This window comes from Diadema antillarum, unplaced genomic scaffold, assembly GCF_040938485.1.
Source record: "Diadema antillarum isolate AM-2024a unplaced genomic scaffold, OU_Dant_1.0 scf00000009, whole genome shotgun sequence".
NCBI lineage: Eukaryota > Metazoa > Echinodermata > Echinoidea > Diadematoida > Diadematidae > Diadema > Diadema antillarum.
Genome location: NW_027270898.1, coordinates 1,082,817 through 1,109,638, shown reverse-complemented (window position 1 = coordinate 1,109,638; position 26,822 = coordinate 1,082,817). Strand labels below are relative to the sequence as shown.

Sequence of the window (26,822 nt, the reverse complement as noted above, 5' to 3'; positions counted from 1 at the left end):
TGGCAAAATTCCACCTGTGTATAATGTAAACAGGTTGTTTACATCCGAGGAATTGTGTTATGTCCAATATCGCTTAAGGTTTGATTTGAATGTTTAAATAATGTTTCTTAAGTAAGAGGCTGACAGTGTTCCAAAACATTTCCTTATAAAAGGCCACATAATCTTCCTAAGTTATCTGTTTGTTTTGAATTATCTGTTTGTGTTTTGTTTTGTGTTTTAATCTTGTTAGTTTGTGGAATAATCGCTTCTTTATCCGTCTTTCTCTTTCATCCCCTTCCTTCCCTTCCACCTTCCCTTAACCCATTCGCCTCACTGTTTACAAAGGGCAGTTGACTTAGACCATTTTGTAAGTGAGTGCTGGCTGTTGGGACGGGACTTCTTTTGATGGCCATGGCAGCCTCTTTGGGAATTCGCATTGTTCGGCCCGTAACGCTTCGGAAATTTCGCAAATCCGACCCCGGAGGACACACTCAGCCGCACACCTTATTGTTATCGCCAGCGGCCTCGGACAATGAAGAGCGCACTCACACTGTCATTGCAGGGGAGGTTTCTTCAGCGGCCGCTGGCACAACGCACACGCCCGTTGACAAATCAGTGGGAAACTGCAACACGGCTGAGCGGCGCTCTGTACAAACGCACGCAGACGACAATTCACAACACAGATTTCCCACATTCAGTAGTGGTACTCGTAGGCAAGAAGCTGCAGACGACTCTAGGGAGATGCCTGAATCTGTTCCTGTTACGCCCCACTCTTTGCACCGAAAAAGCGAAAATTCATCCCGTTTTGAACTCGACCCGGCAAAGTCGATGGACTATCGGGCGTACGGAGGAGCTGTTAGCAAACCATCGGAGTTTAACGGGATACAGAAAACTGGATATGACATTCACGACAGCGAGCTGAGGTATCGGAACGGGCTATCGATTGGCACGGGGAGCGGCGGCAGTGGCGTTGGTGGAGCTGGTACAAGAAGTGTACTCGTATCGGAACACGCACGATCCCTTGGGGACCAAGTTGGAGAAAGTAAGGTGCCAAATATCGCTCCCTTGGATTCTAGGAAGGATACCTACGGCAAGGGTTTGAGAATGACCAGAGCTGTTAGTAAAAAGCCCGAAGGGATAGGAGAATCTCTAGCATGGCTGAAACGGGAATTGGTGAGTACTACAGAACGCAGTTATACTGACTGTATCATGTATGTCATTTGTCTACATCTTATGAAGATTGACACTACTGATAGACACTACGGCATAGGGTTTGCTGTATTAGATATTATATGAGGAAAGAATGCGAAGTATTCGTTGCGTGATCAAAATGTAACATATTCAAATGGATAATTCAGTATGTAACCCCTGTTTTTATGGCTGCATCCCAACATCAAACTTTTATCAAATGCTTCTATGGTTTATCGAGACAGTATGATATTTTGGGAGATATGGCAATGACATTATAGTTATGTAATACAATTCTCTTTCGTTTGATTTTATTCAGTGTGTATCTTCCATGTTGAACAGTGCACATGGTTCAAGTCTTTTGTGCGTGTGTTTTGTGGCAGTGTATTTCACGGCCAGTGCCATTTAGCGTTATATATATGCCTCCACGTCTAAATGTTAATTAGACTGAGTGGGAGGCCATTGACGTGCTATGGCGCTCTTCACGTCGCTTCTGCCATACCATGCATAAGAATGCTACGCCCGATCCATGGAATGTAGCGGTTTTAGAATGTGTTTTTTTTTTCTTTCTTTCTTTAAACGGAGAGAGCAGCACCCACACTGCATAAATGCGTCAGGGTGAATCCCTTCTTGCGTGTAAAACCGCTGCATTGAGCAGAGCACCAACAAATCGATACGCCTGGTTGAACGTCTTTGATTCGCTTTGAAAGATAACGACTGGCATTCTCCCCTACATCTCCGGCTCTTCAGTATTTTCTCTTTCATCTCCTATTGTTTGCCTATAGTCAAAGTGTCTAAATGCCTTCCTCTCCGTCCGTTTAGTGACTGAGATGTATTAGCAGAGACAGGCGGGTTTTCTTTGCCATTCCGCATTCTGTTGAGACGCTATTCTACAACCAAGCCTGATGATATTGACTTTGACGACATTGACATCTCTGTATCTTCTTGTTTTGTGGTCACTTTTATACTCCATTTCGGTAGATGCAAGGAGGTACCTCCTTTTAGATGTGAACACATAGGCCTAATATTCTTCCGTAAAATGCAGTTTATTCGCCAGTATATATTAGAAGAGTAAGCCCTATTATACTTATTATTTACAAGCAAGATGTTACTGTGCTTTAAAAAAAAGTTACGAAGTACACGTATATAAACTGACAAACTACGCTTTATGTATTGATTGTATTATGAGTCTAACTGACTGAACAGTCAGCCAGATAGGACATGGGAACAGAGGGAGGCATATAAATGCAGTGTACTTGTATTAGTAGTGTCAGCTGTCAATGAAACATTGAACCGCGTTTGCGAGGTAATCTAAAGCAGCTGGGTGTCTCGCTTTCCAACTTGTGATCCGTCATTGAAAACAGATTTGATTCATCCGTGTCAGATTTAACTCGACTCGAAAACAGAGACTGCGGTATATTTATATCAGGTGTATACACATTGACAATATATTGAGAGAAATGAAGAGCTTGAAGGAGAAAAGCTTTTTAATGCTTAGCTTAAAAGGCGCATCATGGTATCTGCCACTTTTCGAGCGTTGTTAATCAAGCGACTTGTTCCCACGTAGCAGCTGACAATATTCGCAAGTTGACATCAAGACCCCTAAGTTCGCTGTCATTACTATCAATAGTGCTAACGCTACTTGCTGATATTATAGGTCCTAAGCTTCTTTCGTTTTAAGTAGGTTATGCAAATGGGCTAAGTTACGAGAAAATGCAATTGGAAACAACATAATCAGTAGGATGTGATTTCAGTGAATTAACTTTTGTATCTTTGACAGTTACCCTTAGTTAATGTTGAAGTAATCAGTTGTCTTTTAACCCCTGTTTTAGTTTAATACTGCACTGTTTACCTACAAAATTCCCACGAGTGCGCGCCTTTCCCTTGCCTATTGCAGCCTGACGTTTGAAGGGGAACTTCCATACCAGTTAAATCCGTCAAAATATGACGTAATTTTTGTGGGTTCTAACTGAATTGACAGGAACGTGTGAAACGGAATCCTTTTTCTCTCATTTTTTGACAGTCCAGTTCCGCATGCAGTATAGCTATAGTGTTCGCTATATTTCTCTCAGATGAGGAAGCGAAGAGCAGGTTGTTTGGTGCTGTCACCCCTTACACAAGGTCGCATCCCTGTTAAAAATGTTTTTTATCAATGTAGCTGCGATTCTGTAGATGTATACCAGATATTTGTATACGTATTGAATTGCGTGATGCTGACACTTTATCGAGGCACGGTTAAAGGGATGGGTACGATTTGGGTTGAGATGGGGATTCAGTTTTTAACTGTTTGCAAAATAATTAGAAACAACTTATGTATACACTGTAGGTCCTAATATCAAGGAGCATTCTGAGAGAAATTAATAGTTTATTTGATGAAAATCGGTTTTGAAATGGTTGAGGTTATGATTATGCAGAACCAAAGCGAAACAGAGGGGTGACCTTTTATTAGGACCTCTTTGTTTTTGGATATATTAGCCATTTCAAATCCGATTTTTATCAAATAAGCCTTCAATTTCTCTTGAAATTGTATGCTTCTTAACATTTCATATAAGTGGTACCATCTCTCGCAAAAAAAGTCTAATTCTAAACCCCCATGTCACCCAAATCTATACCATCCCTTTAAACACTCCTGCATTTTGACATGTTTGCTCTTTTGAAGTGTGACAAGATGGTATACATCACGCTGTCATTTCTGTGTCAATATCACAATTTTCGTGATCGTATTTGGTTACCATGGATACGACACTTTGGTACGATTTTCTTGTACATCACAGAGGACGATCCCAAAAGTAGATTCAGAGCCTTATCACTGATTTTCTGTTGATGGAGCATTCCATATAAATCATATAATTCTCTCACGTTCACGAAGTCTTGTAAATTCACCCGATAATATAATGAAAGACATTAACACGATAAGGATAATAACAGGATCACGTGCAAAAACACCTGTAGTCTTCTTAGCACGGGGTGTTACAAATCCATTTGTAATGGGAAATGATAATTTTCAATGAGGCAAAACTGTTGACTATTCCGAAGGTCAAAAGTTGTGATGCACCGATTGGACGTTCTCATACGGAGATAGTTTCATGTACTCCTTTTGGCGCGCGACTGCCAGCATGCTTAAACATTTGCGGAAAGATAAGTATGATCTGTCAACACAACTTCAAAACATTGCTGATTTTAGGCATAACACGACTTGTCGTTAGGTTAGAGCAAGAGCAAAGGTAAACTAATAGCTCTGCTGTGCGATAAATGGCTGGAGATCCTGTATGAGGTAACGAATCTTGAACGGGTAAAATTCGTCCATTTGATCCTGGGATGGCGATTTGTGAGCAAGCAATACAGATATGCACGGCTCAGTCAGTAGATTATGTGTTCGAGTCCCGCGCGTTGCATACATCCACGGAAGATGCATTTCACTCATGAAACCCTCTTTGAAAATAACATGTACAATGTACCTGACCACTATACCCGTGTATATCTATGATTCAAGTCAATTTATGTCACTGACATCCTTTTGTAGTTGTAGCGCACAGGAAGGACAGTGCTTTAGGAACGATTGATGAGGTCTGCCCAGGAAATTATGCATCATTATGATTAGTTATTACTTCGTCTCCGTTTATCATAATTTACTACCAATATTAGCATAAGCCTCCAACTTGCTTCTGTAATAAGCGTTTCACATCGCCACAGTACTTGTACCATTTCACTGAGACTAAAATCATAGATAGGCAGGTCCAACTCGTACTATTCTCGTAATTTAGTTAAAATCAGATAGGATTAGTATAGAGGCTGGATGCGATCAACACATTTCATCTCCATTTCACGCGTGTTAGTTAAAGTTAACTCCACTGGATGACAAGTCATTTCCGTCAATCCAAGGTGATAATCTAGTGACTAAACACTAACAGGACTTCTGCCTGCGCAATATTTCCCACAGTGGGCAACGCGCGGCACAGCTTACAAACTCCCTCCTTCCGATTACCTTCGTTCTCGTGATTGGGTACAGTTAGTGTTCTGTAAATCCCGCAATAACATTCAACAATCGCTCAATATTTTACGAGAGCTCAGCTGTTTGTATAGCATGTCTAGTATTTGAAGGGTTAATCAACTATAGTGGCAACAACGTGAGTATACATGTGACAGGGAACAATGACAGGGTCCTTTTTCTCCTTGAAGCGTTATTGTCTGTAAAATCTTGCGGCAGGTGGACTATTTTCCGCACCCAGACGTATTTATAAGAGAGAATTAGCCACGCGGGCCTTTTGATTCCTTTGTCAAATTACGCAACGTTTTCCTGGCCCTGTTTTTGTGCGACTGTGTGCATATAGTGCCTAGATTTCCAGCGATTTGTCAATTATTTTTGCTGGCCAAAAAGGCACGTTGTTGTGCCAGATTTATTTGTTTGGCAAGGAGGCAGCGGCTGAGTTAAGTAGATCGCGACTCTGCTTCAACTCGACTCGTCATGCCAAATTTCCTCGTCGGAAATAGATGTGTTTCTTGTCAGTCTATCGGAAATTTTTGTAGGGAAACTCTTTCGTCTCCTCCCCCCCCCCCCCCCCCCCCCCAACACCATGTTGGAAAACATTCGGGTGTTTTGGCCTCAGTGGTAAGGCATGAAGCCAGGTTGTATACTGTCGGACGGACGGGATTTCGAACGGATATATTGCAGCGCATGAGCTCTGTGTCAGTTGGATGCCTATTCGATATAACAGGGAACCATTTCTTGAAGGGACAATTTTACAAATGTTCACAATGCAGTGCTGTCAGTCGAGACGAAAGAAAAATAATAATAATAAGAAGATATTTTCAGACATAGCGCCTGTCTTCAAATATCCGTAAATTTGAGAACCCAGGGTAACAATCTCACTTACATTATGACCAGTGAGTTTATAGTTTTCCTCTCCTCTCTCCCTATTATAAGCCTTCGTAATTCATTTCCCACCCCTGACCCAAGAGGCTTGTGTGGTTTTATCTTCCCTTGGCCAATGACTAACAAAGGGGCTCGTCGGATGTTGGAATGTTTCGCTTGTCGAAATGATGTGCGTTTTGCGTTTTAATCTTTCCTTGGCCAGAGACTAACCAGGGAGTGAGATCCCTGGACCAACGAAGGGGCTTGTTGTCGGATGTTGGGACTTTTGCTTGGTCCAGGGATGTTTCTTTTGGTCCCTGGACCATGAAAAGGATGACAATGCATCGTTAATGTTGACGGCTGCGTGAAACGTCTAAGTTAAAACATGTGTTTCCCACATATATGTTCACATCAACAAGGAATATGTCATATCACATTACACTGCAACGGTTGAAGACAGACTTTTTCGACCTCAACAGTACGTTTGTGTGCACCGTCAAAGGAAAGTACTAGACGGAGCATGATAGAATCAGGACTTATACAGTTGCTTACCCAAGTCTTTCATAATACACAATAACTGGTCTCCAGATCTGTTTGCGATGGTTTCTAACTATCGTTGGAATGGTGAACTCTTCCCAAATGTTCGCATGAAATGAACCATATCAAAAGTATCACGGAGATGCTTGTACCTGGCTAAAATTGTTTCATTTTGTTCAACATCTTGCGTTGAGTGTCAAAAGGATAGTCTTATCCCAAGACTTTTGTGAGCATGTGCAGATGTGTATAGATGGAGGAGCACGTATCAAACTGCAAATCATAAGGATTCTTATACTCTTCTCCCCTAGGTCAACGGGAAATTGATGAGCAATGACGAACCGTCAGTGTATATCCAACCATTTATTATCAAAGCCTGTTTACACTGCTGTGGAAATGCAATCGCTCGATTTGACAAGGATGACAGCCAACCTTGATGTTAATTGAGTCCATTGTCATTTCTTGATAGGACTTGGTTGTTGTTGTTTTTTTCTACCACCAGATATACCTAAATTTGTATGATCTCTGTTCGGGGGGGGGGGGGGGGGGAGTACAAACTGACGTTGTTGATGCAGACTTAGAAAAATCTGCATCAGATGTGATAGAATATCGTTATAAAAAAGTTATTTTAATTTCTGCTCAGCTCAGGGAAATCACATTATTTTTTATTTGGCAAATTCAATCGGTAGATGTAGCGAAGAAATCCATCGCTTAAAGACTTACTGCGATGTTTGTAAGGGTATATGACATGTTTTTGTGTATACCGTCTGTACAGAATGCATTTTAAATATACATGTATATAATATTGACTGGATGAAGACTACGCCTCTATAAGCTGTAACCGTGTGACTCGCGAAGGTATGAGTCATCGATAATTCCACGTCACTCGTGCATACATACATACATACACACACAGACGAATTCCCATTCCCTCAGTGGAGAGGGATGCCCAGGTCAATTTCTGTGTGCATGCTCAGGTAAATTGAGTTACCTCAGGCAACGTACCTGCCCTCTTCAACTCGGTTCTTTCGGCAGCACTTCAAAATTTTCTCTCAAGTTCTCTTCCCATAATAATCATATTTTGATTAGGTCCCCACCTGGGTTGTTCGCCCACACTCACATGAGCAATGCCACAATCTTCTCAACAGCCTAGCACAAGTAGCAATGGTAAATGTCATGAAATTATGATTTCGTCGTCGTCTTGCATAGGCTGCGGGAAGTCCATTAAAAGCATGGCTAAACAATATGCCAAATACAGCTCTTCTGGGAACACTTTTGCTACTTGTAAACTTTGACCAGAGATGTGGGAGAATGTGAGAGAATGAGAACTACAGTCTCTCTTCCACCTCCCAGCCTTTTCAGGGCAAAGGAAGTTACATATAGGCCTACATGTAGACAAGTCTGAGTCGACTAACATTTGCGGCTATAATCGATGCACTTACATTTTACTAATCAATATGAAAAATGCAATCACAACTTTAATAATAAGCTTGGTGATAATCTTAAATAAGGTAAGAGTTCATTAGCTGTGGATAGTTATAGTAATAGTATATGAAAGGATACATGATGGTAACTTGAGATATCGAAATATTAATGTTATGTGAAAAAAAGTAAACAAAGTATACTTGTAAGCTTCACACTGTATATTTTTTGTTCCATTATTTCTGTACTGACAAAACGTGGACGTGAGCATGCTATATATGATACAATTAGGTGATATAATGAAAAAAAAAAGAATACGCGGAAACTCGTCAAATAAACAGAGACCAAGCGTAATAATTGGCGCTAAAAGCCTTCATAAGATAAAAAGTGAGTAGGAAAATGCACTAGACCGACGCGCATGTACTTCTGAAGGACTGGTACGCCATACCCACTGGCGATGCGGAGCGGGTTATTTCCATAACACAATTGAAACTGGGAATACCTCGAAGGAGAGCACCCTAACAATGAAGCCAGTTCCTTAATGGTGTCATTAGCATGAGTCAAACGTTAATTAGGCGAATAAGCCACGGGTTAACCAGGTTTGTAGTCAGCGGGGGAACTGCAAATATAGCGGCTTAAAGGAGCGAAGCACGCATGCAGTAATCATTTGTGCAAACGATGGTTGTCCACGGATGATGACCTACATAGTATGTTTATTCCCCTTACGCACCCAGCAATATTTGTGTCATAATCAAGGCATGTTTGCTCAGGTTCCTATCATAACTGTAGTTATTCAGAATGTTCCATTAAAGGTTAGTACAGTTAAAACTCAGTATAACGAGATCCTCAGGACCAAGACAATTTGTTCTTTATATAAGATATTTTGTTGATAAACAATACGAAACAAAGGAAATAAATTCATTCGGACCGGACAAATTAGTTTGGTATATGAGGTATTTTGTTATACATGTATCAGATTTCTTTATATCGAACTTCCACTGTATAGCTACGGTTGCGTTCGTCTACGGTGTTCGACCATGGAAACTCGTCATTGAATGTGGCTTCATATCATCTGCGAACTTGGTTGTATTATGGTAGCCCAATTATCGGCTTAGCCTTGAAGACTTTTCATTATCTATAAAAAACAACAACAAAACCTAGACCTAAATATTCTTCAATCACAAAGGATTTCCATTCGATAACACCAAGGTTTGGTAGAGGCTTATCCGATGTCGATATAGTACAGTCTGCATTCGATCCGCGCAAAAAAAAAAAGGACAACAAGAGAGACAAAACAAAAATGGTTCGAACTTTCTGAATTGTTTGATAGCAGGATTTGTTAGGAGAAATACATAAGTTACCTTAAAACACACCCACATTGTGGTGACGCAGTTTCAAGGATTGTGGACCTTCAATGAAAGTATGTGGCCTACTTTTAGATCACCACTGAGCTTCAGTCTCGTATATGAGAGACACAGCGCAGAAAGCATGCAGGCTGTAAGAAGACAATGGTGCTAAGGAGCTATACAAGATGGGGCTGAAAGTTCTCAAACTGTGAACATTGTTTAGGTCTTTGACATGAATACGGTGATTGCGAGTTTAAATAAGACCCTATATCATTGAAATCAGCATAATTGGTTTATACCAAGGAGGTGAGGCACCTCCCTGGTTTATACGATGTTTGTGTAATGTTTCCTTGATATGTTCTTGAGAGTATATTGATGAGAAAGTTCCTTGAGATCATTAATTATTCTTCAATATGAAATTTGAAAGCTTGTGTATACTTCAGCACTTGTCATTACCTTCATGATGCCGCTAAAATGGAAAAGAAGACGGGTGCACTATGAGAAACTCGGTGCTGATTATTTTTATACAAGTATCATATGGATTTCTAGATTATCGAAACCATTAAGATGACGATTTGTTCATTGTGCCATCGATTATTTCATGTACAGTATAGTTCGCTTATGGAATTTTTCATTGCGTTGCCCATGTTGCTTTAGAATGAACGGGACAAGAAAAGAACTTTTAAAATACACGGTAAGCGTTGAGACGAGTACAATCCAATACAGTACTATCTTAGTCATGTTGACGTAAAGTTGGCAATGTTTACGACATCCGGGCAGATTATCGGATTGCCGCTTATCTTGCAAACAGAAAACAATTGCAGCAAAAACAAACCGCTTGACCGCTTCTTTGATGCCCTAAATCTGCCCCACGCGTCTCTTCGAAAAAGTGCTAATTCGGGGTCAACGTCGACCATGCACCAGAACCCCTAAATTCGACCAATCTTCATGGTTTCCGGGCCTTTCGTGTACTGTACACTTGGACCTCGCCAGTTGAGATGTCTCTTCAGCAAGGCGGAAGGACGACATTTTTTATCCCCGCCGAACTTGTTTATGACTGGGAAAGGTCGGTGGACGAAATTGAGATGTCCTTCCTCATGTCCTGAGGACGAGTCGATGACGTCATTATGACCATACGACCCTTTCGTTTCATCTCCAGGCCATCAGCTGTCGAGTCCAGCGTGATCATTGATTTCGCATTTCAGCTCGTGCGCCTGGCTGGGACGACGTCGCCTACGACGTGATTAATTCGACCCCAATGGCGCGGGCATCCATCACCGATGGCTGCCCTAAGTTTCATGTCAACTTGGAGATGAAAGCGGCTGGATATCAGAATAGTCAAAACTTTGAAGAATGCAGCTGTGTGTTACATACAGGACACAAGACGTGGCTATTATACTTGTGATCGTCATCTTGTGCACTGTACAGTATTATGAAGCTCGGTGTGTTGTTACAAAAAATTGTACAAGGAGCTTTGAAGCCCCATGGTTATAATTTAAAAGAAAAATATTTCCACAGCGATATAATCGATTAGTGTGAAAATGGATGAGAGCTGTACGAGCTCTGCTTGTTAATATGTTTCGCAGATAAGAATTAAGGAACTGATCTGTATCAGGAACCAATTTCTCAGCACATGTAGAGGTTTTGACATGAAATTAGCTGTTGCAAATTAATACATATTTTACAGTATCAAACCCGGTGTCAAGTCATGATTAAGAATAGACTGTATAAATGAGAGACGTTACATGATAAATAATCATCAGTGTCGACAATTGATTAGATTTTACAAAAGAGCTTTCCGTTTTAAAGCCTGAGATTCATTTCAAGAATCATCGACAGAAAAAATAAAACCTACATTGTACGAGAGAATACGTGCCTACGCATGCGCAAATCAGCACTCGGAGGAAGGCGCGTGTATATCAACAGGCCTAGATGGATAATTGCAGGGGCCTGTGTTAGATTTGATATGACAGGAACAGAGAAGGGGGGGGGGGGTAGGATGGATTGCTTTTTTTCTAGAAACCCTTGATATGACTGGCTGAGGTAGAATGCTGATCAATACTGTGTCACGTGATGAGAGTGCTTCCTTCATCCAGTCTCAGGCCAACGAGATAATTCAGAAGAATTATTCCCCCTATCGGACAAGGTTAAAATAGGGTAAGATTGTTGGAATGTAACAGGTGTAATCGGTGCTCTAGTTTTGAAGAGGCTTGGATTGGGGAGTCGATTAAAGGAACGGGGGGGGGGGGGTTTCTCCGTTGCTAACTCACTCGCCCCTTGCTGTCCTCCCTTGAACCAAGCATTTACGATTCTCCTGCCGATACCTCCATAGAATAACGATATCGTCGATATTTCCATTTCATGGTTACCCCAATCTCATTACGTCTTTTTCATCAGTACCGCAAGCTGTGGTGGCAAAAGGACCCATCTCCTTGATAGGCAACCCCCTTTGCACCACTGGTGCCTCATTCTCCCTCGTACTTCAGTTGCTTTCACTCTTTCTCTCCACTGCACCACAATTTTGTCGGTGCCGAATTAACCTCAATATGTCAAGCCCCTCCCTTCGCAATCTCCTGCATCTTATGTACCTCTATATACAATCAGTGCTTCAATCTTTCAGGCACCGTAAGTTCTTTTACATCTTCTTGTATTTAAATACACAATACTGCAATCTCCTTGCTGAAACTGCCTCGTAGATTGGACACTAACACCCACTCAGGTGTTTCACTCTTTTTGGTCCTTTGTACCCTTCGTTGATAGTGTAATACAATTTTATTCTCTCATCCTTTTTATACTTGTTATATAGGCCCAATTATGAATTAGGAAAAAAAAGATGGTTTATCTTCCATGCAAATGTTTCAACAGCATCTAATCATTCCCGTTTTCCCGGTTTCTCCCCGCGGTTTTGTTAAATTGCTTTGTTGCTGTCCCCCACAAATGTGAAGGTAGCACAAACCAAAAGCGTTCAAAGATGTGTTGTTTGCCTCGTGGAGTCTAGTGAAACAGCACCAAGTGGTCGGTTGCTGCACTTACTCACTACATGACCTAAATCATCACCTTCAGGCTGTCTGAGGTATCGTGACCGATTAGACCCTTTGGTGGCGCCCGAACTAGTAAGTAAGAAGCAAAACAACTTCACTAACTAACTCGATACTTATCTCATTCCTGTCTGGTCTCTTGACTCAACACGACTAGTGTTGTCACTCACACCTCCTTCTTTCATATGGCTCGACGTGTCTGTTCGAAGCCTTGGACCCGCAATCAGTATAGTCATGATAGTTAGGCACCTGTTCATTGGAACAAATTCAGATCATTTTTCGTAAAAATGGCCCGAATTCACGAAAGGTGTACTATTGAAACCATGATTTAAACCATGGACAATTTGTATGGAGCGCCAAGTGTGGCATGGCTTATTTTCGTTAAGAAGTGATCATTTCGTTAACGAAATAGGCCATGCCACACTTGGCGCTCCATACAAATTGTCCACGTGGTTTAAACCATGGTTTCAATTGTACCACCTTCGTGTATTCGGGTCATTATCAATTATGTTTTTAAGCTGACCGAGTTTGTCCTGTTCTTACCAAGTGGTCCTGCAGGAAAGATTTATGTGTTGACTTTTCTCCAAAGAGTAGCCGCATACTGTCTCACTCTAGGATATCCTCGGGTAAGAGTTCTTCCTAGAAGGTAGGATGTCGAAAAATCATACGACTGACATCTTAGCCAGTTGCTCAGGGTCAAGCACTGGCTGACGGACTGACTGGAAACCAAACACAAATTCAGTTTGTGGTATAATCGATTTCCCATGCTTTTTTCAGTGCATTAAACATTGCAATGTCTATAGGCCAATCCTATTCCTTTACCAGGACAATGCTCAAAATGTATTTCCTTTAAGGCAATGTTCTGGGAAGATTCGAGGCTATTCTTTTCAACCTTGCTTTAATATTGCCTTCACACGCTGTCGGTTTTCCCAATCTGAACATCCAAACACTTTTTGTGAATCCCTCTCTGGCATTTTGTTGCTATTGATGAGGGGGGAAAAGGAGATGCTTAAGCACAATCCTCGCCTGGATAAATAGCAGGATTTAAATGTCAAAGTTTAGTTCCTATGTTGGCGCCCTTCATTGCGGTAAAATTACACAATGCACATGAGGAAACATGCATTTCCAAAGTACACTCACCTCATTAAATCTGCATTCCTTTCATTTCTGGGGGGGGGGGGGGTGAAAAGTACTGTGTACATGAGAAAATGTAGATTCCTTTTACCAGACAGACTGAGTCTTCTTTAGAATCTTTTGTATGTCATGACAATTTGTAGACTGTTATCCAGGTGTATGAGGACCTAGGTATGACACGTGCTGCTGCATATGCGGGTCTGTTGTGGTTGTCTGTTTTTAAAGGGACCATGGGTAGAATGAAGATTGGATATACAGTGATTTAAACGATTCTATACTAAGACGTATTAAAAGAAGAACGTAACGGGTGTATCTTGATACAGTAATCTACACATGTAATCACTTATAGAGATGAAGTATTGCAATCGTTAAGGCTAGAGTATATGTACACAAGGAAAACTTTGAAAAAAAAATAAATGGTTCCAACCTTTTAAACTTTGTATTGGTGTTTGCGCCCTTGTGCTTCTCATGTTAAAGACGTAATTGTCTCTCGGGATAATTCAAAAAGCTTATGATTGTTAGGGGTAATGTTTTAATGCCTAGAAGGTGGCCTGGCGTGACGGGAGAGAGAACCTCGCTTCATTCTCTCTCACATGCTTTGAGACTCGAAATCAGTAAGCAATGGCTTGTATTATGACGAACTTATTGTAACCATGCATGGCTCACCACCTGCAGTAATCACCGTTGTGATTCACCTTTGTAGACACATAGTGCATCTCCTCAACAATGGTCAAATTATATTGACAACGACTGCAGGCGTTGGCATGGCATGAAGTGCACGTGCAATCATGCTTGCCGCCATCTTGCATGACCCGTCTGTTAGATTCACGACTTATGTACCCCGAGATTTTAAAGACAAATAAGAGAAGAACATTGGGGAGACAGCAGTCAGTAAATGAAAAAAGTGACATCGCATAAAATGTTTATTGAACTTGGATATCATAAGGCTTCTCTTGCGTGGACACTTTGTTATTTCTTTCTCTTTTTCTTTCAGATATAAAATTTGATTCTTTAATGCCAGGAATCAGGGAAGTTATTCTGGGAATCAAGCGCCAGCCGAAAGATCAATGCCAGCCTAAGTTCCACATCAAGTTGAGTTTATCTCCTAGGACTTTCTTTTCCCCTACATTGCTCCGTGGCCTCATCCCGCTCTTTGGAGGCAGGGACGAAGTGATCACTGTTGCCAGGGTGATAGTACTGGCGACTCCTTGATGCGATTAGGCTTATCTGTGCGCAAGCTCATGGCGGATTAATCGGCGATTTTGACCGATCAAGTGATCGAGTGAAAAAGGAAGGGAGAATGTCCCGTGGTCGTGCGTGTGTGCGTTTATGTTTTGTCTGTCCATGGAGCTACTAAAGTCTGTGTGTGTTTTGTATCATGACTGTGTCACCCAACTCACACGGCTGGTTGGTTTTGGCTCATCCTTGGCTGGTTGAATAGATAGATGCCTGCTCCCCTCTCTGCTTTTGTCTCGTTCCACGACGAGAAATGAAAGGGAGCAACTTGCGCTCAACCAGGTGGCTTCGTCTAATCCGCTAAAGCCGCATGGGCCGTGACCGCTCGTGACAATCGATGAACCTGACTGTGAAAACGCGCCATTTTAAATACCGGCAATAAAGGGACCACAGAAAGCCGTGAAGTGCGTTGTCTTGAGTAGTATGACACATACAGGTCACGCTACATGGCTATAAGCCTAGCAATAGAGAGATTATAGGCATCGGATTGCCTGGCTGGTGACAGATTGAGCTCTTGTTTGGGATATTTTATCCTTGCCTTTTGTGTTCTGTAAGGTCCACCCACACAGATAATTCATTATGATGTGTTGAGATATGCGTGCGTGTTTATAGGAATCCCCCCCCCCCAGGTGATGTTGAAATACACAGTACATCGCGTTTTGGGATTAAAACACACACACACACACACACACACACACACACACACACACACAGAGAGAGCAAACAGATACATGGTTTCGAAAGAAGCCACACCCTTCGTACTAACTCGCTAAGAAAGGCCATGACAACGAGAAGTGATCTACAACTGAAAGCATTCCATATTCCTATCAGAACACTATAAAACCATATTAAGACACTCCAGAATTTAGGCAGGTGCCATCTCTGATGCTCTGAAGAATCTTCACTGAAAAAAGAAGAAGACATGTTTATGACTACAAAGTACGTCACACTCCGATTCTGGTGAAATTACAGAGACCTTCCCAGGCACGTCTGACATTGTTGGAGAAGAACCTTAGTATCCCTATATCGGCCTGCCTTGTGGTTTATAGGCGCGGCTATAGCTGAGGCTGTGGTGGATACAGTTGTACATCATTAACATCACCACGAAGTATATTTCAAGAGCGTGATCTAAGTGGGCTTTCCACCTAAAGAGTGATCTGTATATTATACCATCATGTGCTCCTGACAGGTCTCGGGTAAATGGATGCGGTCACAAATGCTTGAAGTTTGACAGCAGAAAAAAAAAAAGCCCCAAAACGTTCATTAAACTTGTCTACTCTGCATGTCGCGCTTCTCTGCCCTGCCCTGTCCTCCCGCCCCGCCCTCTCGGCGTACCTTGGGTTTGTGTGATAAAAGCAGCATATCCGAAAACTGTGGGCGAACTGCGGGAATTAGAAGTTAGCTATATATGGTGTATTATAGGGAAATGACCTTATTTACACCAAGGAGGTACTAGGCAAGCTTGCCTAGTACCTCCTTGTTTACACTATACGTGCGACTGTTACATGCACGCGAAAAAAAAAATATTATGACAAATAATTTCATTATATTGTGCAAGAAAAAGGAGAGACCATCACAGTATAGCCGCATGATAATGTGATAGCACAGTATCCTTAACAGAGTCATTAATCAAATAAGGGCCTATATGTATACATTCTATATAATACTCAGCAGAAAGTGTAAACATATAGTTATGATATTCTAATTCACAATTTTAGATGAGACGGTTTTAAAGGACTATACATGCAAAGCTATCCAGTCCAACCTTTGACAAGGCATGAAACAACTTACGTTGAGTTTGTCCACTTTCGTTAACATTGCCCTTGATCTGTTTTTTGTACGGTTTCCCTGCGTTACAAGGAAAACATATCCTGGAGGTATAGGATTCCATGACTGTATAATCTACGTAAAATCTAACCCCTGCTTGTTTACATGAGATGTTGCATTTACTGGCTAAAACCTGCAAGAGCCAAGCTGTCATTGTGTATTCATGTTCTCAAACAAACACCCCTAACATCAACAAAAATAATCACAGCGAAATAAAAGAAAAACAACTTTTTACTCTCCCTATTTGTACACTTTCCTCTCCCCGCCCCCTTTTTTCTCCTTTTATCTCCTTTCAGAAAGTGCAAGAAAGGACCCTGGCTGACTGGGAATAGCGAAAGCAAGGCTAAACCTTATAAAGAGAATAATACAGTGTGGCGTTACATAACTGAAAAGTATTGTTGAGAGCCGTTGAAATTCCTCCAGAAATTGTCCAGAAGTGCGCATTTGTTCAAATCGAGAGGGAGGGGACAATAGTTGTAAAGCGACCGAAATGATTAGAAACGTGTTTGTTGGAGAGCGTTTGTGAGAGTACAGTGTTGTATTTGTGACACTCTGCCAATTGTCCATGCAGAACTGAATCGGAACCTGAGACGAAAATACAAAAACAAAGTCATTTCAATGACATTGCGAACTTGTATCTACTTTGAAATTGCATGATTTTGTGTGTTTCGTTCTGCCTTCTTTTACGAAACAAAGACATAATTCGGTCGCTAAATTGGCCGTAACACAGACAATACTATTAATATTATGTCCTCATTTGATAGGACTGCGAATGACGTTACATAATTATATACTGTCAGAGTGTGTACCGTTTAGTCTTGCGCCGTATGCAGATGATTATATTTACCCACATACAGATCACAAACCTTCACAATTAATTGCATGAAAGGAAAGAAGGTATAACATGCACAAATTTTCTTTTCATAAAGCTTGGACGATCCATGATAGTATCGCTGAAAGTCGTATTTATGATGTAAAACAACGCATCAACGTGATAATGAGCGATATGTGTTTGTTTGTTATTCATTGCCCTGCAGATGTGTATAATGTATAGGCTACTACTTTCTATCTTTGAGGCTGGCACTTCGGTCCGTGTAATATGAATGGAAGGCGTTATATTCTGCTACCACCTTGTTCATCCTAATAATGGGGTGATTAAAAATGGGATGAGTTGTGCAATGAAAATAGATGGTGAGCTACTTAATGACGGCTGTTCCTCAGATGCACAAAAGTCGCCATACCCAATTAGTAATCTCGTTAGCCTTATTGTTTTGCTTACGGCAGAAAGACCATCGCTGAATGATTGTTCACGTCTGTGCATGAAACCATGGAGATAGTAGTTTTACCTCCACGATGAAACCGAATCCAGTTTTCAGAAACACAGCATTGCAACAATTAAGCATATATACAGCTGTAGGTGTAGAGTAATTTACACTGATGTTAACGATGTTTACCCCTGTTGGTGAACAGTGACATGATACTGCAGCGACTCAAAGATTGCCAATTGAAAGATGTGACGACATAATTATGTCACGCAAGTGCAAGAAATTAAAGTATAATAGTGTATATTAATAGGCCTACACTATAAACCTATATACCTATCATAATATGGGATAGTTATTCACGTTCTTTATCTCTCTTGTCCATGATTCAAACCACCGTTCGTTTGCGCTCGAGAAAGGTCATGTGCACTGTGCAACTCCATGTCGATTTGGCCAGCTCTATATGCACGTATAATAAGAAGAAATGTGATCAAAGATAATAAATTATGTTATGCAGAAACTGTGAAAATGAAAGCGAAAGCGAATTTCACGATATATGGTGGTCCATATACAGACCATCACATATCATTGTACACTTGGATAATAGTGACATGTGTCAGCCTAAAACATCGTCACTGCTAGTATATAAAGAAAGCGATGTCCGGAAGGAGAAAGCTTAGGTGATCTAATGTAGACCTGATGGCTATTTTCTGAAATGTTTTCACCAGGTCTTGGGAGTTCAACTTTGCCAACATAAAGTGTATTGCCCCCTTCTAAATGACCAAGCAGTCTCCTCCACCTGTTTCAAACCAACCACAGTATGTCGGCTTGCAGGAAGAGAGAATTTTGCAATATCCATCATGACATCAGACAATAGATCTTGGATTTTAACCATGGCTCAGTGCCTTGCATCCCGCTGATATTATCTGACCAACTACCACACACCCGTTCATCGATAATACAATGCATACATTGTCGTACTGTGCAAGGCCACGTAATGATTTTATCGATCCAACCACATTCATGGACACCCACTCAAGTAGTGTTATGATTGGCACACGGATAAGGCGTGCATGATAAACGCTACAATTGCTTCAACCTTTCAATTGTGTTTTACCGCCAAAGCATTAATGAAGCCTGATGTTTTACAAGACACACACACACACACATACACTGTACACACACCCCTTTTTTCAGCAAAACAGACGATCGTTGCTAATACTGTTTCTTCAAAACTGTAAGGATGTTTCCAGAGAGGTTGAATAGTCACGATAGTTGGACTTGCATCTCCTCTTGCGTTTCTCTGACCTCAGTGTCAGAGATTGTACAGCTATCACAACCTCAAGTTGAGGAGTGACACTTTGATCACCTTGCAAGGTGCGCGGAATGACCGTATTGAAAGACCCGTCTTCCCCTCTGTCTTTTCCCTGCCCTCTGTCTTTTCCCAGCTGCATAAAATGTCTTTCATTTTGCAACATGCATCAGTATCATCTGTATTCGACCTTATCTGGACACAGGTGGGTGTAGGTGGGTGCAGTCGGTTGTGTTATTATGCTCTGTTTCTGCATTAACACACAGTAGAACGGCAGTCCGGCGACCCGTTCGATATTCGTTGAAAGCGCCATCACTCCAATCAACCTTCCCATTCGTAATGCTTCATCCTATCTATACCCCCCCCCTCCTTCTCTACCCTCCCCTCTCCCTCTCTCCCGCATCCTCTATGACCGCTTCCCCCTCCCCCTCCCCCTCCCCCCTCCCTCTATCCCATAGTGTCTCTCTTTCTATCTTGTCAATGTCACTTCGGACGGGAACGTCGTTAATCGAATTTTCGTTCACGTCTGCTTCCTTTTCTTTATGAACAACCATGCCCTCGAGTTTACTCGTATCACATGAATGTTACTGGCTGTATGAGCGCCCCACCTCGGCTCTGTATTACATAGACTTGACAGGGAAGGCCTCCCACAGCGCGACAGGGGAGGTACATAATATGGAGAGCACTCTCTGGTTTAATACTCAACACGTTCTGAAACATGTTCAGTTAGGCCCCCTTATCATGAATAGAATCAGATATGGCCATTCACCGTCACGCGTTTTGTCTGTAGTCATTCTTAACAATAATAATCAGGCGGCGGAGGAAACGGGTCAATAATCATTTCCACCATTGTGAGTCAACTCCGGACCTGGGCAAGTCATCCCCTGCCCTCAACGACCATGCCAAAGAATCACGTGTGAAGGGGTCAGACCTTGTAAAAGTTTATCCGATATAATTCACTTTGATTTCCTAGCACCTTCCATATTTAGCTTGGAAAACTACTCCAAGAATGTATAGCTCTTACACTCTAAACTGAAGTCCTATCAATACGTCACAAATATTACATGCAATGAGATACTTGTCACTGTTTCTTATAACTCGTTCATGTATACATTTTTGGAAAATAACTTTACTGGGCATTTTGATAAATGCGTTAAAGACAGTTGTAATTAAATCTGTGAGTCTAGATTGAATATGTGTCTATCACAGTATTGATCGATATTTAACTAAAACCTGCAACGAAAGGTTTCGTTATTCCCCCTTGAATCCTTACGGGGTCCTCCGGCATCGTCACGAGAAATTTCTTCCGTTTTTACCCCGCCCAAGGTCATTGCACTCGTGCCCTTCTTGAGTATTCCTGGTGCAGACTATTTGAGCCAATCCATAGCAACGGAAAATGTGAATTTCCACATTCAAATTTTATATATGGCGATCGGTGCGGGGTTTTCAATTTGTCACAGTCAAATGTATTCCCCGTCAGAGACAAGGATAAGAAAAGAAACGTCTCCACATGCAAACGAGAGTTTCCTCATAACCCTCCGTGCCGGGCCTCCGTGCCGTGTCCCAAACAAAATGTCTGGCCATGGGGATTTATGTCATTCCACAGTGAAAATCGGTGATCATCATCGTCAAACAAAGACTTATGATCATTCTTTCTCAATCTGTGTCTTTTGATATATCATTTTTTTTTTACATTTGAAGATTTTGATGGTAAAACGAGTTAAACCCCATTCTTGCTAATTTGAGATGTTTGCGATTAAAGCTACCAAAAACAAATTAAGATGAATGAAAATATAGGGTATTTTAATTCTAACTTCAAGAATATTCCTTGTTGTGCAGTATGTTGGGTATCACCATGATCACTGGAAAGGTTTTATTTTGCTGTATCTGATGATGGGCGTGCTTCAAAATGTTTAAAAATGGCGTTTAATCTGTTTTGTTATTAGACTCTTCATGTATACTGTATAGTCCCACAAGCCTTGAGGGCAGAGGACATACTGTTCATCATGAGTCCGGTGAGGCACTGAGCTTGACGATTCTGATCTCCCCTGTAGTTCTGTATAAATCTCATCATGCAATGCAATTTGTGATCTTGTAGGATACATGTATATATAATTGTTCTTATGCCAATATGATATGGTAACTACACTTGTACCTGGTATCATGTGAACAATCTGGCATCCTTTAAAAATCATGTTATATACTCTTCTGTCGCGTTTGGTGATGAACATGTTAGTATTGCATCGTAATACAATACTGAAGAGGAAAATAACATTATTTATCTTGAATGACTAATGTAAATATTACGTCGGTATCATTAAACCAATAGGACATTGTGTTAATAGCGTGCGGATTTCATTTTCCATATATCGCTAATGATCCGTCTTTCGATTGTAAAGTTGCCAAGCTGCTCCATATATCATTTGGCGAACATTATCTGGATTAATTTTACAAATGGAAGCTCTTGTCATTGGTGATGCTGTTACGTGAAAAAGCCAATGGCATTGGCCCATTGCCTAGGCTGTCACACGTTCCCCATGTCCTTATACACAGTCATACAGTACAGTAGCCCCTATCAGTGTTCTCTCTATTCAATTAACTTGCCGCAGAATTTAGACTTCCGTTTACTTGGCATTGACTAATTGAGGTTCAAACCCGATTAATGTGACAGCAAAACTTCCTTACTTTCTCCACCTACTTGTTAATGACCCCTGATAATTTAATTTGCCCGAGTTGGGTCTGTCGAGTAACAATGTGGCTTATAATTAGCTCTGGGAAATCCTGGTTTCATGTTAGCCGTGACTGGAACACCAACTGCTGTATTAGAAATATACGGCACGAGCAAGTTTCACATCGTGCTGACATGATACAAAATGGCAAGAATGGCTGTATTTTCATGAACTCCTCAAGACTTTACTTTACTTCTCATAATTCGTGCAGTGTTAAGTTTTGTTCGTTCTTCCTTCACTCGTGAAAGCGTCCCGCTGTTTACCTTTCAAATCACCGTAATTAGATTTAAGATGATTTCCACTTGTCTATCCAGCTCCGGCAAGTCTGTTCTTGGGGTCCTTCTTGTTTCTTCCTTTTGTACATCCGTCGATCATGATCAGGAGGATAATGTCAGCTCAACTCCTTTCAGGATTGACATCGCAGTGTTCATTGGTAGATTCTTTTTTTCTCTTTTCCCCTCCTCTTTTTTGTATCTTCTGAATCCCGCTGTACCTCTCTTTTTCTGCGCTCTTGGTGATAATTATACCTGTGTGTTAAAGAAAAAAGGATAGCGTGAATTATGTAAATAATCGTTTTTTGCTAAGAATCTTTCGTGGCTTTATGTTGTCACGTATCCTGACTTTAATATTGTTCAGCAGTTTGTGCTCACTTCCGCTTTGAACATTGCATTCATTCATAGGGTAAACCATTACTGTAGAATTTGCGTACTTTCATGCTTCTGAGTAGGCTACGTTGCTGGAGAAAAATTAAAGTAAAAGTGTAGGTACTGTGGATGAATTGGACAATGATAATGAGACAAGCAAGTCAGAAAAATACGGGGCTAAGCTAGAGCAAATATCCTTCACATGGTATTGATAACTTCTAATCTTGCAACTTGTCATAAACCAGACGTCTACTACCGGACCATCAACGATTCTGTTGATACATGTATACAATATGTGTAGTGCGGCGTTCCCGTTGGTTGTCACATTGTCCATATCGTCAATGATAATGTTCTCTAGATGTAGACTCGTCCCTTGTAGACTCGCCCCGATTGGGTCACAGCTGCTCGACCGATCATCACAGCAAACGATTAGCTTGAGATCAGTGTGAATTCTGTTACATCAGCCCGCGTTATAAGCTAAAATCTTTGCCTTGGACATTATCATGAGCTCAGCCTCTGAAGGCTATTACGAGTGATCTGTCCTTATTTTGTTGTCACATGATAAGTTAAACTTCATGTATTGGAACTGGAGCACGAGTGATTTTTATTTTTCAAAGAACACTGATTGTCGATAGGTAAAGGAGGAAACATTTTTGTTCAACGAGAAAATACAACTTAAAAAGGGAGAGTCTGCCGAAAAGGGGGTTCTGGTATACAAGAGTATAATCTTATTTGTTTCTGCTCGTTCAATTTGGTGTGTTGTGGTATAGTGCCTTCAGAAATGTCAGGCATGTTTATTCCTTGATTCATGATGGGGGATGTTAAAGATAGGTCATTGTGTACTGTCGTGGAATGAGACTAGGTATATGCACAGCTGTGCGTTGAAAGAATGAAATGGACCTTGCGAAGAAACCCGTTCGTATTGATGGAGAGGAAATATGATGCGAGTTTTCAGCCATAAATCCTACCAGGGGAGCTGCAGGCACGCGACACCCGTACCTGCCCCATCAGGGACAGCTGCGATCGCCAGCATTTCTAACAACGTCTCTGTTACCTTCGTCCATCCGCGTCATACCGTTGTGGCAACGTGATGATATTTTACCTGCGCACATATGCTCTTCAAGCCATCCGCACTGAGAATACTGAAAGGAGATGTTCACAAGATATGTCGTCAAGATATAGCAATAGGCGTTAAAGGGGGTGGCTAGTAACTGATCAGTGGGAATCAGTTGCAGTGCTGGGGGATGATTGTTCCAATCCTTGTGGGATTCATTTAAGAGTACATTATATATCTATTGTTGTGTGAAAATTATTTGCTTCAGAATGGTCTCATATTCAAGTAATGTGCAGTTTAATATTTCCAGGTTAGGATGCCTGTACAGTGACGGGGCGATTAAACAGCATTCCCACTGATCACTTACTAGCCATCCCCTTTAATGTATGATATCGCATTTAGCCATGCACCTCGTTGTGCTTCACCCATTCTGTGGTAGGCTGATGTAAAGCATCACCATCATGTCTTTGTCTCCTCCTGTAAGGCAGGGTGACGGTCATTTTGCATATCAATTTCTCCACCTTTTCAAATTATCCATTCACATGATCAATGTCTCCACGTGTCGTTGTTGTTATAATTGTGGCTCAAACTCACGATCACTTGCCCGCTGTAACCAATATCTCAACATAGAGCCCGAGAATGCTTTTCTTCCGACACGTCCCACATTTTTGATACAAAGAAAATAGGATTTCGACACCCAAAAAGTGATTGTACTTAGTGTGCAGATTTATGACAACCGTCACACTTTAATCCTCTCACGACCAGCACATTACTGACTTGGAGATTGATGTACACAAACAAGTCCCCAGTGAAAGTGACAGAGTTAACCGCCAATGTCAACGATGTATTTCTCCCACCAAGGTTTTATATTAGCTCCTCATTTCAGGATATGAACATGGTTTTTGTGGTATGTTATGATCACTATCGTGACTAGATTCAAGATAAAGAAAAGCTTGGCAAGTCACCCTACCTCGTTTGTCATTCGATGCGTAATGGCGCGTCTGAAAATAGAGATAATGGGCGTAAAGGATTTTGAAATGAGGCCAGATAAAAAAAAAAAAGCATACCGCATGAGTGCATTTTAAAGAAACAACGACTGCCAAGTGGGTCTCGGGCAAAAAGTTGAATCACGATCTGAACGGAGCGGATGAAAATAATCTATCATGTAAACTACAGTCACTTTTCTATATCCTCGCTATAATAAATATGATGTTAATAGATCATTATTTTGTACTCACTCTTAAACTCATTTGTAAGTATTCGACATCAATGCCTCATCAGTCTTGTAATGCATTTATCCGTACAACCATCTGTGATTTATTAAATGATATAATATTCATGATTTGTATTGATGTATTTCAAAGAAGCTCTGATGATTTTTGGTTCATCACGTACTGGTCGTGTCGTCCCGACAACGATTATAATTGAAATATCATGAGCAGATTCTTTTAGAATCATTATTTATCCCAGACAAAGAAAAAACACCCTCGATATACCATGAGTTGCTTATAAACGAAGCCAGAGCAAAGAGTTCCGTATCTTGGAAACATTTAAAAATTTGATTGAAAAAGGCCCCATGATATTATTTGAAAGACCTCACGTGAACGTCTATAGTTTTGTAAGTTTTAATGTATAGATTTTTGCCTGGCGCTCGTTTGATTATCGCCTCATATATAGAGGTGGAAGTGGTCGGAAGACCAGGAGAACGAGATTGTGGGGATGAGGGGGCATCATCCAATTTGAATCGGATGTTACATACCATCCGTATGAGGTGCCTACCACGTTACGGGGGCCCAGGTACCACCTTCTACCACCGGCCCTCTTACCAACTTACCGGACTTCCTGATACCGCGCCACAAGTGCCCCCTTTGGCCACTGAATACCCATCGATGCAACCGCCTACTGGCTGCCACAACCAACGATCGAGGCATCCATCTTTAAACCACATCGGAAATGGTTGTGTGACAGTAGAAAGAAAAGAAATATGACCGATAAACGAATAATATAGAATGTATCCCAAGGAAGTACAGAAACAGATAATGACCTCATTTCTAACGACAGGGGAGGGTGTGACAAGCTATTTAGTGATATATGACAGTCAGTCAGGAGAGAAATACTGTAGAGCATGAGTCCATATTCCTTTTCCTTGTATTCAGCTGCGTGCCATAATTTTACATGCTAGTCATAAGAACTCATGCAGTGAACAAGGAAAGAGAGATAGATTAGTCAGACAGCATAGACAGAACTCTTCAGAGAAGATGACATTGTCACTCCCTGGACATAAGAACGAAAAAGGAATGAAAATCTGCCGTTTAGGCCAACGGAAATCAATTCATATATCAAATAATCACTGATCTTTTGGGTGCATGGCAAAAAAAAAAATGTCCTCGATATGTCTCTGAGTTTTTCTGTGGGTTTTCTTTTTCTAAGTATGCGGGTTTATGATGGAATTTAGAATGATTTCTACCGCTGTGTCACCCGGACGGCTTGCCATGCCCTGACCATTGGAGTGCCGCTGCTCTGTGGTCTAGCAGGGATTCCTGGTGTGTCGCGCGTAAACCAATTCAACGAAAGAGATTATGAAATGTAGGCATGTCATTGCTTGAATTTTTCCATGTGAGTTCCTTTGTTCGCGAACAATTCAAATATCATTTTTAGTTTGCACGTAGACAAGGGAGAGTGGTGTTGTTTTTTTTTTCAACTTGAGGAGCATTCTCGGTGGCGAGTTGAACAAGGAATCCTGTATGCTTGGGTTTAAGAGAGTCATTTCCCCCATGCGTGTGTGTGGTACCGTACCCTTCGTGTTTAACCCACTCACCTTGCGGCGACACATCGCAAAGAAGGGGGCACTTGTTCCATATCAAGGCGGAAAGCCCTTCTGACTTTTACCTCACAGCCAAACGACCTACTCACAAAAAGGAACTCATATCATGCTAGTTTGCACACTACAAAAGCTGCTTCACGTAGGAAGCAAGGTACGACTTCCAAACTTTGACTTTTCTACCCAGCATTTCTATCCGTACTTCAAGATTTATCGGAGACCAAAGTGGAAATCCCCTACCCGATACCGGCCCACAAGCTTTGTTTGTGAAAAGTTCTTGTTTGACTTACAGCTCTCTGTTCGATTCTCTCTCCTTCTCTCTTTAAGGGGTGGACTGTTATTTACCATCCTCACATTGTTATGGAAATCATATGCTGGGTATACAGTTGCTCCTTTCAAAGTCCACTGCAACTGGTTCCTCAATGCGCTTGAATGGAATCAGTG

General features: G+C 41.3%; 1 protein-coding gene across 1 annotated transcript in view; it reads left to right on the top strand.

The window, feature by feature from the left end:
• Window positions 1-684: 684 nt before the first annotated feature.
• LOC139719246 (uncharacterized) overlaps window positions 685-26,822 on the top strand; it is a 63,625-nt gene continuing 37,487 nt past the window's right edge. Inside the window, exon 1 of the mRNA XM_071630678.1 lies at window positions 685-1,152. Coding sequence (XP_071486779.1) covers window positions 721-1,152 — 432 coding nt within the window. The 5' untranslated portion in view covers window positions 685-720. The remainder of the gene's footprint in view (window positions 1,153-26,822) is intronic.